This window comes from Pseudophryne corroboree, chromosome 2, assembly GCF_028390025.1.
Source record: "Pseudophryne corroboree isolate aPseCor3 chromosome 2, aPseCor3.hap2, whole genome shotgun sequence".
Taxonomy (NCBI): Eukaryota; Metazoa; Chordata; class Amphibia; order Anura; family Myobatrachidae; genus Pseudophryne; species Pseudophryne corroboree.
The window spans coordinates 319,947,326-319,964,472 of NC_086445.1; the positions used below are offsets into that span (position 1 = coordinate 319,947,326).

The 17,147-nt window shown below is 49.1% G+C and overlaps 1 protein-coding gene across 16 annotated transcripts in view; it reads right to left on the minus strand.

Annotated features, from left to right (window-relative positions):
- The window catches only part of MYCBP2 (MYC binding protein 2), a 705,517-nt gene that overhangs the window by 313,188 nt on the left and 375,182 nt on the right, over window positions 1–17,147 (minus strand). For all 16 annotated transcript variants that reach the window (XM_063952980.1, XM_063952968.1, XM_063952974.1 and 13 more), the window contains one exon: window positions 15,992–16,123. In XM_063952980.1, coding sequence (XP_063809050.1) covers window positions 15,992–16,123 — 132 coding nt within the window. The remainder of the gene's footprint in view (window positions 1–15,991; window positions 16,124–17,147) is intronic.

Sequence of the window (17,147 nt, forward strand, 5' to 3'; positions counted from 1 at the left end):
GATCTTCAGAACCCCCTGCAAAAAGGTTTGAATCTCTGGCAATGATGCCAACCGCTGTTGAAAAAGGATGGAAATAGCAGACACTGGAAACTTCAGAGATCCCAGCCGCAGACCTAACTCTAGGCCGGCCTGAAGGAAAAGTAAAAGTCTGGATAAGTGGAAGGTCGTCGAATTCCATCCACGTTCCTGACACCAGTCTATGTACTTCTTCCAAATTCTGTTGTAGTGCATGGTTGTGACCGGCTTCATAGCTGCAAGCATCGGAAGAATGGCCGTTCTAGGTATCCCTCTGTTCTGTAAAATCCGGGTTTCAATAGTCACGCCGTTAAACGCAGCCTGTTCAGGTCCAGGTGGTGAAACGGGCCTTGAGATAGCAGGCCCTCTCTCTGAGGTAACCGCCAAGGGTCGTCCGCTAACAACCCTTGTAGATCCGAGTACCAACTCCTGCGTGGCCATGCGATTAGAATCACCCACACTCGTTCTCGTTTCGACCTCTTCAGAACCCTCGGTATGAGTGGAAAAAGTGGAAAGATGTAAACCTGTTTGTAACACCAAGAAAGTGTTAATGCGTCAACTCCTTCTGCTGCTGGATCCCTTGTGCTGGGCAGGTCTGGGCAGCTGATGGTTCTGTTGCGACGCCATTAGGTCAACCTGAGGTAGACCCCCTCTCCTGAGCACCATGTTGAAAATCCGTGGATGCAGGTACCACTCATCCGGATGCATGTCCTGGCGACTGAGATAATCTGCTTCCCAGTTATCCACTCCTGGAATGAACACTGCCGAGAGGAAGGTGTTTTGACTTTCCGCCCACAACCAGATCCTTGTGGCTTCTTTTAACGCCATCTTGCTCTTTGTTCCCCCTTGATGGTTTATGTAAGCCGTCGTTGTGTCAGTGTCTGACTGTATCCGTACGTAATGACCCATGACTAGGTCTTCGGCCAAGAGAAACGCATTGTAAACTGCTCTCAGTTCGAGAATGTTTATGGTTATCCCTGAAACTGACAGTCTTCTAGGACGGCACCCTAACCACGGAGACTGGCGTCCGTTGTCAGGATCCTCCAATCCCAAATGCCAAATCTCCTCCCTGCTGCGAGATTCTTGTGTAACGATCACCATATCAAGGAGACTCGTACTTTCGGGTGAAGTCGGATTCTCCGATGAAGAAGCCAGTGCGACCCTGCTCTCTGAGCTATGAGGTTCATCTGGAATGGTCGGGAGTGCCGCACTGGAGAGCATCGAACATACCTGAGCCACTAACTTCTGTATGTCCTGGATCTTGGACTCTGGCAAGAAAATTTTTAATTTCACCGTGTCCAAGATGAGACCTAGGAACTGAATCCGTAGAGTTGGAATGAGATTGGATTTCTGGAAATACACTATCCACCCTGTTGAATGAGAAATCGGTGAGATGTCTGAGCCTCCATTATTAGCTTCTGTTGAGAGGAGGCCTTGATCAGAAAATCGTCTAGATAAGGTATTATCGTGATCCCTAATAGACTCAAAACCTGCAACCATGACCGCCATGATCTTCGTGAAGATCCTTGGGGCTGATGATAGGCCGAATGGTAGAACTCTGAATTGGTAATGATCCCTCACCAGTGCAACCTTAGGTAAGCTTGGTGGGGAGACCAAATAGGGATATGCAGGTATGCATCCCTTATGTCTATGGACACCCTGAACTCTCCCTGCAATGACTGACTGGATTGATTCCATATTGAATTTGTAAACCCTTAGAAACTGGATTAAAACTTTTAAATTGAGTATCGGCCTGACCGTCCCATCCGGCTTTGGCACGACAAAAAGACTGGAACAGAACCCCGTTCCTCTCTGAGAGGCGGGAACTGGAACAATGACCTCTGACCGTAGTAATTTCTGAACTGCCGTCAGTAGTGCTTCTGCCTTCTGAGGGCACAGAGGTAAACCCGTTGTAAAAAAACTGACTGTGAGGTCTCTCTTGGAATTCTATTCTGTGTGAGATTATGTTGTTTATCCAACATTCTGGTGAGGTGTTGGCCCATATGACCTGAAAACCTTCCAGACGCGCGCCCACCAGGGGGAACCCCAGGTGAGCTCGGAGACAGTCATGTCACGGTCTTGTCAACAGGTTTCTCCTGCTTTCTGGGTGTTGCCTGTGAGCGGCCTCTACCTCTGCCCCCACGTGCCGGCGCCCGAAACCTCTTCCCCGGGCTCGAAAGGCCTGAGATCTGACCGAATTAAACAGTGGACCCGAATAACCTCTGTTAACCTGTAGAATGGTTCTCGTATAAGGAGTAGGTAGGAATGTAAGCTTCCCTGCCGTAGCCTGCGCAATCCAGTTGTCCAACTCTGGACCGAAAAGCATTTCACTCCCAAAGGGAATGGATTCCACCGTCCTTGTCATTCTCTGAGCCATAAAATCCGTCCAGCCGATATGGAGATGCACGATGCAATCCTGCTAGCATACTTTGAGGTCTGACACAAGTATGAAACAGATACTCGAATGTGTTCCGCCAGTTGGGTAATCTCTTCCAAGCTATTTTTCACCTCCATAGCCTGTAAAATACGGCTCGCCCATGCTCCCATGGCCTTGTTAATCCAAACACAGATGAGCGTAGGGTCTCTGTGCCGAACCTGCTGCCACAAAAAACGACTTTAAGGCCGCGTCAACCTTTTGATCTGAAGCATTCCTAGTGAGGCAACTACTACCGGCGGAGTTCCCCATTTATCCATTACCCCTTCAGATAAAGGGTAAGTTACTTGAAACCGTTTTGGAAATTGAAAGCGTTTGTCAGCTTGTTTCCAAGTCTCCTCCATTTTAGATTGGAGAGATTTAGGAATGGGAAACACTCCTGAACGGCCATTTGGGATTTGAACAATTGAATTCTTCAGGCTCCGTTACTTCTTCTACCCTAGAGTTTAGGAGCTCCTTCACCGCTTCAATTAAAGACTCAAGACCTGAGATTGCCCTGTCCTCTTGTGGAAAATCGGCGTCTAGGGTAGATTCAATAAACTCACCCTTGCAGTATAATATGAATAGTTCTTTTAACTGCCTTGCGCACATTTGTTTCTGTATGTGCGGGCGGCGTTAACTTAAAGAGAAATTCCCTTGTCTTAAAGAATCCCGCAGCCCATTCCGATTGCTGCTTGCGTGATTCTCCCATGACCTAGCTGGAGCACTGCTCCCAGGTGGAGCGTCCTTGTTCAAGCAGGAGTCGCACACCCCGGAGCTGCCAACCCGCATGCTCTTTCTGTTACATGTCGTACAAACATAACAGGTCTCTGGCTTCTACCGCCTCTCGGTTGGTGCTTTAGGCATGTTGTTTAAATCCCCTACCAGGGTATTACGCGGCGCTTTCACCCTTTAAATTAGGAAGAGAAAGGCTGCGAGAGATGACGGAAGCGAAGGTATTGGACCCGGCTGGGAGTACTGTTCCCTTCCTTACATAGAAAAAGGAACAAGACACATTGATAAATAATAAAAAATAAAAATGTAAACACCAGCCGACATGTAACCCTCACACTGCAACTGTAACACAGCTACGATGGTAAAGTTGGCTTCACTTGCTTCCTCGTATTTTCAGTAGGATCTTTGCACCAGAATTCCTTTGAAAATAAATCATTGATATCATATCACAGGAGATCCTCATAGTATTCTCTATCTAGATTCATAAAATAAGAATTTACTTACCGATAATTCTATTTCTCGTAGTCCGTAGTGGATGCTGGGGACTCCGTAAGGACCATGGGGAATAGCGGCTCCGCAGGAGACTGGGCACAAAAGTAAAGCTTTAGAACTACCTGGTGTGCACTGGCTCCTCCCCCTATGACCCTCCTCCAAGCCTCAGTTAGGATACTGTGCCCGGACGAGCGTACACAATAAGGAAGGATTTTGAATCCCGGGTAAGACTCATACCAGCCACACCAATCACACCGTACAACTCGTGATCTAAACCCAGTTAACAGCATGATAACAGAGGAGCCTCTAGAAAAGATGGCTCACTACAGCAATAACCCAATTTTTTGGTAACAATAACTATGTACCAGTATCGCAGACAATCCGCACTTGGGATGGGCGCCCAGCATCCACTACGGACTACGAGAAATAGAATTATCGGTAAGTAAATTCTTATTTTCTCTAACGTCCTAAGTGGATGCTGGGGACTCCGTAAGGACCATGGGGATTATACCAAAGCTCCCAAACGGGCGGGAGAGTGCGGATGACTCTGCAGCACCAAATGAGAGAACTCCAGGTCCTCCTCAGCCAGGGTATCAATTTTGTAGAATTTTACAAACGTATTTGCTCCTGACCAAGTAGCTGCTCGGCAAAGTTGTAAAGCCGAGACCCCTCGGGCAGCCGCCCAAGATGAGCCCATCTTCCTTGTGGAGTGGGCATTTACAGATTTTTGGCTGTGGCAGGCCTGCCACAGAATGTGCAAGCTGAATTGTACTACAAATCCAACGAGCAATAGTCTGCTTAGAAGCAGGAGCACCCAGCTTGTTGGGTGCATACAGGATAAACAGCGAGTCAGATTTTCTGACTCCAGCCGTCCTGGAAACATATATTTTCAGGGCCCTGACAACGTCTAGCAACTTGGAGTCCTCCAAGTCCCTAGTAGCCGCAGGCACCACAATAGGTTGGTTCAGGTGAAACGCTGAAACCACCTTAGGGAGAAACTGAGGACGAGTCCTCAATTCCGCCCTGTCCGAATGGAAAATCAGATAAGGGCTTTTACAGGATAAAGCCGCCAATTCTGACACGCGCCTGGCCCAGGCCAGGGCCAACAGCATGACCACTTTCCATGTGAGATATTTTAACTCCACAGATTTAAGTGGTTCAAACCAATGTGACTTTTTGGAACCCAAAAACTACATTGAGATCCCAAGGTGCCACTGGAGGCACAAAAGGAGGCTGTATATGCAGTACCCCTTTTACAACGTCTGAACTTCAGGGACTGAAGCTAGTTCTTTTTGGAAGAAAATTGACAGGGCCGAAATTTGAACCTTAATGGACCCCAATTTCAGGCCCATAGACACTCCTGTTTGCAGGAAATGTAGGAATCGACCCAGTTGAATTTCCTCCGTCGGGCCTTACTGGCCTCGCACCACGCAACATATTTTCGACAAATGCGGTGATAATGCTTTGCGGTTACATCCTTCCTGGCTTTGATCAGGATAGGGATGACTTCATCCGGAATGCCTTTTTTAGAGGTAGGGGCCACGGATCCTCCGTGAGCATCTCTTGAAGTTCCGGTTACCAAGTCCTTCTTGGCCAATCCGGAGCCACGAATATAGTGCTTACTCCTCTCCATCTTATCAATCTCAGTACCTTGGGTATGAGAGGCAGATGAGGGAACACATACACTGACTGGTACACCCACGGTGTTACCAGAGCGTCTACAGCTATTGCCTGAGGGTCCCTTGACCTGGCGCAATACCTGTCGAGTTTTTCCCAACGGTTTATAATCATGTGGAAGACTTCTGGGTGAAGTCCCCACTCTCCCGGGTGGAGGTCGTGTCTGCTGAGGAAGTCTGCTTCCCAGTTGTCCACTCCCGGAATTGCTGACAGTGCTATCACATGATTTTCCGCCCAGCGAAGAATCCTTGCAGCTTCTGCCATTGCCCTCCTGCTTCTTGTGCCACCCTGTCTGTTTACGTGGGTGACTGCCGTGATGTTGTCCGACTGGATCAACACCGGCTGACCTTGAAGCAGAGGTCTTGCTAAGCTTAGAGCATTGTAAATGGCCCTTAGCTTCAGGATATTTATGTGAAGTGATGTCTCCAGGCTTGACCATAAGCCCTGGAAATTCCTTCCCTGTGTGACTGCTCCCCAGCCTCGCAGGCTGGCATCCGTGGTCACCAGGACCCAGTCCTGAATGCCGAATCTGCGGCCCTCTAGAAGATGAGCACTCTGCAACCACCACAGGAGGGACACCCTTGTTCTTGGTGACAGGGTTATCCGCTGATGCATCTGAAGATGCGACCCGGACCATTTGTCCAGCAGGTCCCACTGGAAAGTTCTTGCGTGGAATCTGCCGAATGGGATTGCTTCGTAGGAAGCCACCATTTTACCCAGAACCCTTGTGCATTGATGCACTGAGACTTAGCTCGGTTTTAGGAGGTTCCTGACTAGCTCGGATAACTCCCTGGCTTTCTCCTCCGGGAGAAACACCTTTTTCTGGACTGTGTCCAGGATCATCCCTAGGAACAGAAGACGAGTCGTCGGAACCAGCTGCGATTTTGGAATATTGAGAATCCATCCGTGCTGCCGCAACACTACCTGAGATAGTGCTACACCGACCTCCAACTGTTCCCTGGATCTTACCCTTATCAGGGAATCGTCCAAGTAAGGGATAACTAAAATTCCCTTCCTTCGAAGGAATATCATCATTTCGGCCATTACCTTGGTAAAGACCCGGGGTGCCGTGGACCATCCATACGGCAGCGTCTGAACTGATAGTGACAGTTCTGTACCATAAACCTGAGATACCCTTGGTGAGAAGGGTAAATTTGGACATGAAGGTAAGCATCCTTGATGTCCCGAGACATCATGTAGTCCCCTTCTTCCAGGTTCGCAATCACTGCTCTGAGTGACTCAATCTTGAATTTGAACCTTTGTATGTAAGTGTTCAAAGATTTTAGATTTAGAATCGGTCTCACCGAGCCGTCCGGCTTCGGTACCACAACAGTGTGGAATAATACCCCGTTCCCTGTTGCAGGAGGGGTACCTTGATTATCACCTGCTGGGAATACAGCTTGTGAATGGCTTCCAAAACTGTCTCCCTGTCAGAAGGAGACATCGGTAAAGCCGACTTTAGGAAACGGCGAGGGGGAGACGTCTCGAATTCCAATTTGTACCTCTGAGATATCACCTGAAGGATCCAGGGGTCTACTTGCGAGTGAGCCCACTGCGCGCTGAAATTCATTGAGACGGGCCCCCCACCGTGCCTGATTCTGCTTGTAAAGCACCAGCGTCATACTGAGGGCTTGGCAGAGGCGGGAGAGGGTTTCTGTTCCTGGGAACTGGCTGATTTCTGCAGCCTTTTTCCTCTCCCTCTGTCACGGGGCAGAAATGAGGAACCTTTTGCCCGCTTGTCCACAAAAAGACTGCGCCTGATAATACGGCGTCTTCTCATGTTGAGAGGCGACCTGGGGTACAAACGTGGATTTCCCAGCTGTTGCCGTGGCCACCAGGTCTGAAAGACCGACCCCAAATAACTCCTCCCCTTAATAAGGCAATACTTCCAAATGCCGTTTGAAATCCGCATCACCTGACCACTGTCGTGTCCATAACCCTCTACTGGTAGAAATGGACAACGCACTTAGACTTGATGCCAGTCGGCAAATATTCCGCTGTGCATCACGCATATATAGAAATGCATCTTTTAAATGCTCTATAGGCAAAAAATAAGATTTTACTTACCGATAAATCTATTTCTCGTAGTCCGTAGTGGATGCTGGGGACTCCGTCAGGACCATGGGGAATAGCGGCTCCGCAGGAGACAGGGCACAAAAGTAAAAGCTTTAGGATCAGGTGGTGTGCACTGGCTCCTCCCCCTATGACCCTCCTCCAAGCCTCAGTTAGGATACTGTGCCCGGACGAGCGTACACAATAAGGAAGGATTTTGAATCCCGGGTAAGACTCATACCAGCCACACCAATCACACTGTACAACCTGTGATCTGAACCCAGTTAACAGCATGATAACAGCGGAGCCCAATAATAACCCGATTTTTGTAACAATAACTATGTACAAGTATTGCAGACAATCCGCACTTGGGATGGGCGCCCAGCATCCACTACGGACTACGAGAAATAGATTTATCGGTAAGTAAAATCTTATTTTCTCTGACGTCCTAGTGGATGCTGGGGACTCCGTCAGGACCATGGGGATTATACCAAAGCTCCCAAACGGGCGGGAGAGTGCGGATGACTCTGCAGCACCGAATGAGAGAACTCCAGGTCCTCTTTAGCCAGGGTATCAAATTTGTAGAATTTTACAAACGTGTTCTCCCCCGACCACGTAGCTGCTCGGCAGAGTTGTAATGCCGAGACCCCTCGGGCAGCCGCCCAGGATGAGCCCACCTTCCTTGTGGAATGGGCCTTGACAGATTTAGGCTGTGGCAGGCCTGCCACAGAATGTGCAAGTTGAAATGTGCTACAAATCCAACGAGCAATCGTCTGCTTAGAAGCAAGAGCACCCAGTTTGTTGGGTGCATACAGGATAACAGCGAGTCAGTTTTCCTGACTCCAGCCGTCCTGGAAACCTATATTTTCAGGGCCCTGACAACATCTAGCAACTTGGAGTCCTCCAAGTCCCTAGTAGCCGCAGGTACCACAATAAGCTGGTTCAGGTGAAACGCTGACACCACCTTAGGAAGAAACTGGGGACGAGTCCGCAGCTCTGCCCTGTCCGAATGGACAATCAGATATGGCTTTTGTGAGACAAAGCCGCCAATTCTGACACTCGCCTGGCCGAGGCCAGGGCCAACAGCATGGTCACTTTTCATGTGAGATATTTCAAATCCACAGATTTGAGCGGTTTAAAATGTGATTTGAGGAATCCCAGAACTACGTTGAGATCCCACAGTGCCACTGGAGGCACAAAAAGGGGGTTGTATATGCAATACTCCCTTGACAAACTTCTGGACTTCAGGAACTGAAGCCAATTCTTTCTGGAAGAAAATTGACAGGGCCGAAATTTGAACCTTAATGGACCCCAATTTGAGGCCCATAGACACTCCTGTTTGCAGGAAATGCAGGAATCGACCGAGTTGAAATTTCTTCGTGGGGCCTTCCTGGCCTCACACCACGCAACATATTTTCGCCACATGTGGTGATAATGTTTTGCGGTCACCTCCTTCCTGGCTTTGACCAGGGTAGGAATGACCTCTTCCGGAATGCCTTTTTCCCTTAGGATCTGGCGTTCCACCGCCATGCCGTCAAACGCAGCCGCGGTAAGTCTTGGAACAGACCTGGTACTTGCTGAAGCAAGTCCCTTCTTAGCGGCAGAGGCCATGAGTCCTCTGTGAGCATTTCTTGAAGTTCCGGGTGCCACGTCCTTCTTGGCCAATCCGGAGCCACGAGTATAGTTCTTACTCCTCTACGTCTTATAATTCTCAGTACCTTTGTTATGAGAAGCAGAGGAGGGAACACATACACCGACTGGTACACCCACGGTGTTACCAGAACGTCCACAGATATTGCTTGAGGGTCTCTTGACCTGGCGCAATACCTGTCCAGTTTTTTGTTCAGGCGGGACGCCATCATGTCCACCTTTGGTCTTTCCCAACGGTTCACAATCATGTGGAATACTTCCCGATGAAGTCCCCACTCTCCCGGGTGGAGGTCGTGCCTGCTGAGGAAGTCTGCTTCCCAGTTGCCCACTCCCGGAATGAACACTGCTGACAGTGCTATCACATGATTTTTCGCCCAGCGAAGAATCCTTGCAGTTTCTGCCATTGCCCTCCTGCTTCTTGTGCCGCCCTGTCTGTTTACGTGGGCGACTGCCGTGATGTTGTCCCACTGGATCAATACCGGCTGACCTTGAAGCAGAGGTCTTGCTAAGCTTAGAACATTGTAAATTGCCCTTAGCTCCAGTATATTTATGTGGAGAGAAGTCTCCAGACTTGATCACACTCCCTGGAAAAAATTTTTCCTGTGTGACTGCTCCCCAGCCTCTCAGGCTGGCATCCGTGGTCACCAGGACCCAGTCCTGAATGCCGAATCTGCGGCCCTTTAGTAGATGAGCACTCTGCAGCCACCGCAGAAGAAACACCCTTGTCCTTGGAGACCGGGTTATCCGCTGATGCATCTGAAGATGCGATCCGGACCATTTTTCCAGCAGATCCCACTGAAAAGTTCTTGCGTGAAATCTACCAAATGGAATCGCTTCGTAAGAAGCCACCATTTTTCCCAGGACCCTTGTGCAATGATGCACTGACACTTTTCCTGGTTTTAGGAGGTTCCTGACTAGCTCGGATAACTCCCTGGCTTTCTTCTCCGGGAGAAACACCTTTTTCTGGACTGTGTCCAGAATCATCCCTAGGAACAGCAGACGTGTCGTCGGAAACAGCTGCGGTTTTGGAATATTTAGAATCCACCCGTGCTGTCGTAGAACTACTTGAGATAGTGCTACTCCGACCTCCAACTGTTCTCTGGACCTTGCCCCTATCAGGAGATCGTCCATTTTCTTTGAAGAAGAATCATCATTTCGGCCATTACCTTGGTAAGGACCCGGGGTGCCGTGGACAATCCAACCGGCAGCGTCTGAAACTGATAGTGACAGTTCTGTACCACGAACCTGAGGTACCCTTGGTGAGAAGGGCAAATTGGGACATGGAGGTAAGCATCCCTGATGTCCCGGGACACCATATAGTCCCCTTCTTCCTGGTTCGCTATCACTGCTCTGAGTGACTCCATCTTGATTTGAACCTTTGTATGTAAGTGTTCAACTATTTCAGATTTAGAATAGGTCTCACCGAGCCGTCTGGCTTCAGTACCACAATATAGTGTGGAATAATACCCCTTTCCTTGTTGTAGGAGGGGTACTTTGATTATCACCTGCTGGGAATACAGCTTGTGAATTGTTTCCACTACTGCCTCCCTGTCGGAGGGAGACGTTGGTAAAGTAGACTTCAGGAACCTGCGAGGGGGAGACGTCTCGAATTTCCAATCTGTACCCCTGGGATACTACTTGTAGGATCCAGGGGTCCACTTGCGAGTGAGCCCACTGCGTGCTGAAACTCTTGAGACGACCCCCCCCCCCACCGCACCTGAGTCCGCTTGTACGGCCCCAGCGTCATGCTGAGGACTTGGCAGAAGCGGTGGAGGGCTTCTGTTTCTGGGAATGGGCTGCCTGCTGCAGTCTTCTTCCCTTTCCTCTATCCCATGGCAGATATGACTGGCCTTTTGCCCGCTTGCCCTTATGGGGACGAAAGGACTGAGGCTGAAAAGACGTTGTCTTTTTCTCCTTTATACGGCAATACTTCCATGTGCCGTTTGGAATCTGCATCACCTGACCACTGTCGTGTCCATAAACAACTTCTGGCAGATATGGACATCGCACTTACTCTTGATGCCAGAGTGCAAATATCCCTCTGTGCATCTCGCATATATAGAAATGCATCCTTTAAATGCTCTATAGTCAATAAAATACTGTCCCTGTCAAGGGTATCAATATTTTCAGTCAGGGAATCCGACCAAGCCACCCCAGCGCTGCACATCCAGGCTGAGGCGATCGCTGGTCGCAGTATAACACCAGTATGTGTGTATATACTTTTTAGAATATTTTCCAGCCTCCTATCAGCTGGCTCCTTGAGGGCGGCCCTATCTGGAGACGGTACCGCCACTTGTTTTGATAAGCGTGCGAGCGCCTTATCCACCCTAAGGGGTGTTTCCCAACGCGCCCTAACTTCTGGCGGGAAAGGGTATACCGCCAATAATTTTCTATCGGGGGAAACCCACGCATCATCACACACTTCATTTAATTTATCTGATTCAGGAAAAACTACAGGTAGTTTTTTCACACTCCACATAATACCCTTTTTTGTGGTACTTGTAGTATCAGAAATATGTAACACCTCCTTCATTGCCCTTAACAAGTAACGTGTGGCCCTAAAGGAAAATACGTTTGTTTCTTCACCGTCGACACTGGAGTCAGTGTCCGTGTCTGTGTCGACCGACTGAGGTAAAAGGACGTTTTAACGCCCCTGACGGTGTTTGAGACGCCTGGACAGGTACTAATTGGTTTGCCGGCCGTCTCATGTCGTCAACCGACCTTGCAGCGTGTTGACATTATCACGTAATTCCTTAAATAAGCCATCCATTCGTGTCGACTCCCTAGAGAGTGACATCACCATTACAGGCAATTGCTCCGCCTCCTCACCAACATCGTCCTCATACATGTCGACACACACGTACCGACACACAGCACACACACAGGGAATGCTCTGATAGAGGACAGGACCCCACTAGCCCTTTGGGGAGACAGAGGGAGAGTTTGCCAGCACACACCAAAAACGCTATAATTATACAGGGACAACCTTTATATAAGTGTTTTTCCCTTATAGCATTTTAATATATATAGTCATATCGCCAAATAAGTGCCCCCCCTCTCTGTTTTAACCCTGTTTCTGTAGTGCAGTGCAGGGGAGAGCCTGGGAGCCTTCCCACCAGCATTTCTGTGAGGGAAAATGGCGCTGTGTGCTGAGGAGAATAGGCCCCGCCCCCTTTTCGGCGGGCTTCTTCTCCCGTTTTTTTTAGACCTGGCAGGGGTTAAATACATCCATATAGCCCCCAGGGGCTATATGTGATGTATTTTTAGCCAGAATAAGGTACTATCATTGCTGCCCAGGGCGCCCCCCCCCAGCGCCCTGCACCCTCAGTGACCGCTGCTATGAAGTGTGCTGACAACAATGGCGCACAGCTGCAGTGCTGTGCGCTACCTTATGAAGACTGAAAAGTCTTCTGCCGCCGGTTTCTGGACCTCTTCACTTTTCGGCATCTGCAAGGGGGTCGGCGGCGCGGCTCCGGGACGAACCCCAGGGTGAGACCTGTGTTCCGACTCCCTCTGGAGCTAATGGTGTCCAGTAGCCTAAGAAGCCAATCCATCCTGCACGCAGGTGAGTTCACTTCTCTCCCCTAAGTCCCTCGATGCAGTGAGCCTGTTGCCAGCAGGACTCACTGAAAATAAAAAACCTAACAAAACTTTTACTCTAAGCAGCTCTTTAGGTGAGCCACCTAGATTGCACCCTTCTCGGCCGGGCACAAAAATCTAACTGAGGCTTGGAGGAGGGTCATAGGGGGAGGAGCCAGTGCACACCACCTGATCCTAAAGCTTTTACTTTTGTGCCCTGTCTCCTGCGGAGCCGCTATTCCCCATGGTCCTGACGGAGTCCCCAGCATCCACTAGGACGTCAGAGAAATATACTGTCCCTATCTAGGGTATCAATATTTTCAGTCAGGGAATCCGACCACGCCAACCCAGCACTGCACATCCAGGCTGAGGCGATTGCTGGCCGCAGTATAACACCAGTATGTGTGTAAATACATTTTAGGATACCCTCCTGCTTTCTATCAGCAGGATCCTTAAGGGCGGCCATCTCAGGAGAGGGTAGAGCCCTTACAAGCGTGTGAGCGCTTTATCCACCCTAGGGGGTGTTTCCCAACGCACCCTAACCTCTGGCGGGAAAGGATATAATGCCAATAACATTTTAGAAATTATTAGTTGTTATCGGGGGAAACCCACGCATCATCACACACCTCATTTAATTTCTCAGATTCAGGAAAACTACAGGTAGTTTTTCCTCACCGAACATAATACCCCTTTTTGGTGGTACTCGTATTATCAGAAATGTGTAAAACATTTTTCATTGCCTCAATCATGTAACGTGTGGCCCTACTGGAAGTCACATTTGTCTCTTCACCGTCGACACTGGAGTCAGTATCCGTGTCGGCGTCTATATCTGCCATCTGAGGTAACGGGCGCTTTAGAGCCCCTGACGGCCTATGAGACGTCTGGGCAGGCACAAGCTGAGTAGCCGGCTGTCTCATGTCAACCACTGTCTTTTATACAGAGCTGACACTGTCACGTAATTCCTTCCAACAGTTCATCCACTCAGGTGTCGACCCCCTAGGGGGTGACATCACTATTACAGGCAATCTGCTCCGTCTCCACATCATTTTTCTCCTCATACATGTCGACACAAACGTACCGACATACAGCACACACACAGGGAATGCTCTGATAGAGGACAGGACCCCACTAGCCCTTTGGGGAGACAGAGGGAGAGTTTGCCAGCACACACCAGAGCGCTATATATATACAGGGATAACCTTATATAAGTGTTTTTCCCCTTATAGCTGCTGTATCTTTAATACTGCGCGTAATTAGTGCCCCCCCTCTCTTTTTTAACCCTTTCTGTAGTGTAGTGACTGCAGGGGAGAGCCAGGGAGCTTCCCTCCAACGGAGCTGTGAGGGAAAATGGCGCCAGTGTGCTGAGGAGATAGGCTCCGCCCCCTTATCGGCGGCCTTATCTCCCGTTTTTCTATGTATTCTGGCAGGGGTTAAATGCATCCATATAGCCCAGGAGCTATATGTGATGCATTTTTTGCCATCCAAGGTGTTTTTATTGCGTCTCAGGGCGCCCCCCCCCCCCCCCCCAGCGCCCTGCACCCTCAGTGACCGGAGTGTGAAGTGTGCTGAGAGCAATGGCGCACAGCTGCAGTGCTGTGCGCTACCTTGTTGAAGACAGGACGTCTTCTGCCGCCGATTTTCCGGACCTCTTCTGTCTTCTGGCTATGTAAGGGGGCCGGCGGCGCGGCTCTGGGACCCATCCATGGCTGGGCCTGTGATCGTCCCTCTGGAGCTAATGTCCAGTAGCCCAAGAAGCCCAATCCACTTTGCACGCAGGTGAGTTCGCTTCTTCTCCCCTTAGTCCCTCGATGCAGTGAGCCTGTTGCCAGCAGGTCTCACTGAAAATAAAAAACCTAAAACTAAACTTTTCACTAAGCAGCTCAGGAGAGCCACCTAGTGTGCACCCTTCTCGTTCGGGCACAAAATCTAACTGAGGCTTGGAGGAGGGTCATAGGGGGAGGAGCCAGTGCACACCAGGTAGTTCTAAAGCTTTACTTTTGTGCCCAGTCTCCTGCGGAGCCGCTATTCCCCATGGTCCTTACGGAGTCCCCAGCATCCACTTAGGACGTTAGAGAAATATATATATAAATATATCTATATAACCTTCCACCAGGAGAGGGTGCTGTTTGTACACATAGAATTTACTGGTGACTATAAAGCTAGAATAGGGGGAGGCTCCAATGTACTTTGGCGCCTGCTGTGAATCTTAAGATGGCCGCCACTGCAAAATTTTGGACACCTCATTAAGGAGGGGGATCTTTCATCGGTGAGCCCCACTGCCCACACTTTAATGTCTAGCAGTATTGTAAAATTCGGGCCGCACATGAGGCATCCTATTGCACCCCCTTGTACTTTCAGTGCCTGCCCGCAGCTGAGTAAATCTCCTCAGCTGCGCGCTCACTGCAGCGTCTCTCCCCGCCTCCGGCGGCTGAGGGTATTAGCTCAGCCGCGCGGTATTGTGATCTGCTGGTCGGCGCGCGCTGGGACCGCTGTAATCATATCCCGTAGCGGCGCCTCTCTAATGCTGACAGGGGAGACTTGCTGCGCTGCTGAAGGGATCCCGGCCGCCTCACACTGTTGTGCTGTCCGGCGCGCCGCTGCGGGATCTGCTAATTAACTTCCGTAAGGGGGTAAATTAAGTGGCCATGTGTGGGCTTCTGAGAATTACAAGTCAGCAGCTATGCTGGCTACTGTATAAATAAAACACTTTTCTTCAATACTCACAGACCTGATGATCAGATTTAAAGAGGATCTCCTGTGAGAGATGCAGATCCCTTCAAAAGGGATCTTTGTCTCTCAGTATTATCAAGCTTTGTCCCCCTTTTCCTAGGGAGACGCAGCACCTTTACCATCTGTATTCCTGTCGAGAGATGCCGGTCCATTCAATAGGGATCGTTGTCTCTCATAAATCTGTGGCTTTTGTCTCCCTTTTCATTAGGGTGACGCAGCCCATATCAAGAAAAAAATAAAAAATAAAACAAAAGAAAATTTAGTTAGGAGCTCAGTTGCTCCACGTGCTGTCCCTCCAGCACAATTTTCAAAACTGAGGGAGGAGGGATGTGAAGGGGGAGGAGCCGGCTGTGCAGACAATACTAATTTTATATTGTGCCACACCTCCGGTTGCAAGCTTCACACCCCTAATGTCTAAGGAACTCCAGTGTCCCCTAGTGGATGAAAGAGAAATATAATGCATTACAAGTGAACAATATTTTCTGTAATGAAGATATTTTCAAGAAAATGTATTAAGTAATATCTGCATGACCCCTGACAAAACTTCTGTAACACAACTACGTAATTAGCCTTCTGAGGGCCTGATTTGGCTATAGCCATGATAAAAAAACTTTTTCCTATACATGTACAGTAACATTACACACTTACCTTCAAAGGCACAGCCTTGTCCAACCTAATTTCAGCAATATCACTGGGTGAATCATCAGTTGTATAAGTGCCTTTCACCAGCTCTAGTGATGTCCATCTATGAGAGTGTCCTGCGTCACCAGAGTGGTCACTCTAAAAGAAAGAAAGTAGGCACATGCATATTTAAAGAGAGTATGCAAACAAAATATTCTGTGCAACCAGAAGCCATATCAAAAGATTAAACTACGATACTCCAATAAACAAATGCAGTGAAACAGATCAAGATTTATTTTTAATGGGTTTTTACATATAAATATAACTCCTATATTCAGACATAGGAAAGAGGACACCCTGTTTAACATCTAGATTTACATATCAAAACAAACATACATTAGTAAAAAAAACAAAATAGTCTTAAAATTATACTAACATACTCATGTGACACAATAAATGTGAGAAATCCACAGGTAAAAAAGTTCACCTTATGATTCAAAAACTTTTATTATCACCTTTGTGAGCAATTATTTGTAGTAACCAACTACTGTTTGAGTTGATTGGTCTATGGGGGTTATTCCGACCCGATCGCTGCAGTTTATCGCAGCGCAGCGCTCAGGTCGGAATTGTGCATGCGCCGGCGCGTGCCGGACGGCCAAAGGCCGTTGTTTCCCTGCGATCGCCTCTGCCTGATTAACAGGCAGAGGTAGTCGCTGGGCGGGAGGGGGCGGCACGGCGGCGTTTGGCAGCCGTTATGGGGGGCGCGGTCTGGCCAACGCAGGCGTGGCCGGAACGTGTGGGGGGCGGGCCGCAGCAGCTGCATGACGTCACATGCATCCGCTGCGGGCCGGGGAGCGACGAGCAGCTCCCGGCCAGCACGCTAAATCTTCGCTGGCCGGGAGCTACGGCACTGACATGCGGAGCGGGATAGCCCTGTGCTGGGTGTCCCCCCCGCATGTCTATGGACATGATCGTAGCCCTGCAAAATTTTGCAGGGCTACGATCAACTCGGAATGACCCCCTATATCTTATGTCGCAAATAGTTTTGAACCACTTGTCCTTTAAAACTGCTTTATCTCAGTTCATTGATGTTTGAAGGACTCATTTATGCACAGCACTCCTAATATAAAGTGACAGCATCCCAAAGTGGTTAAGATCTTTTATCAAATTGGCCAATCTCAAA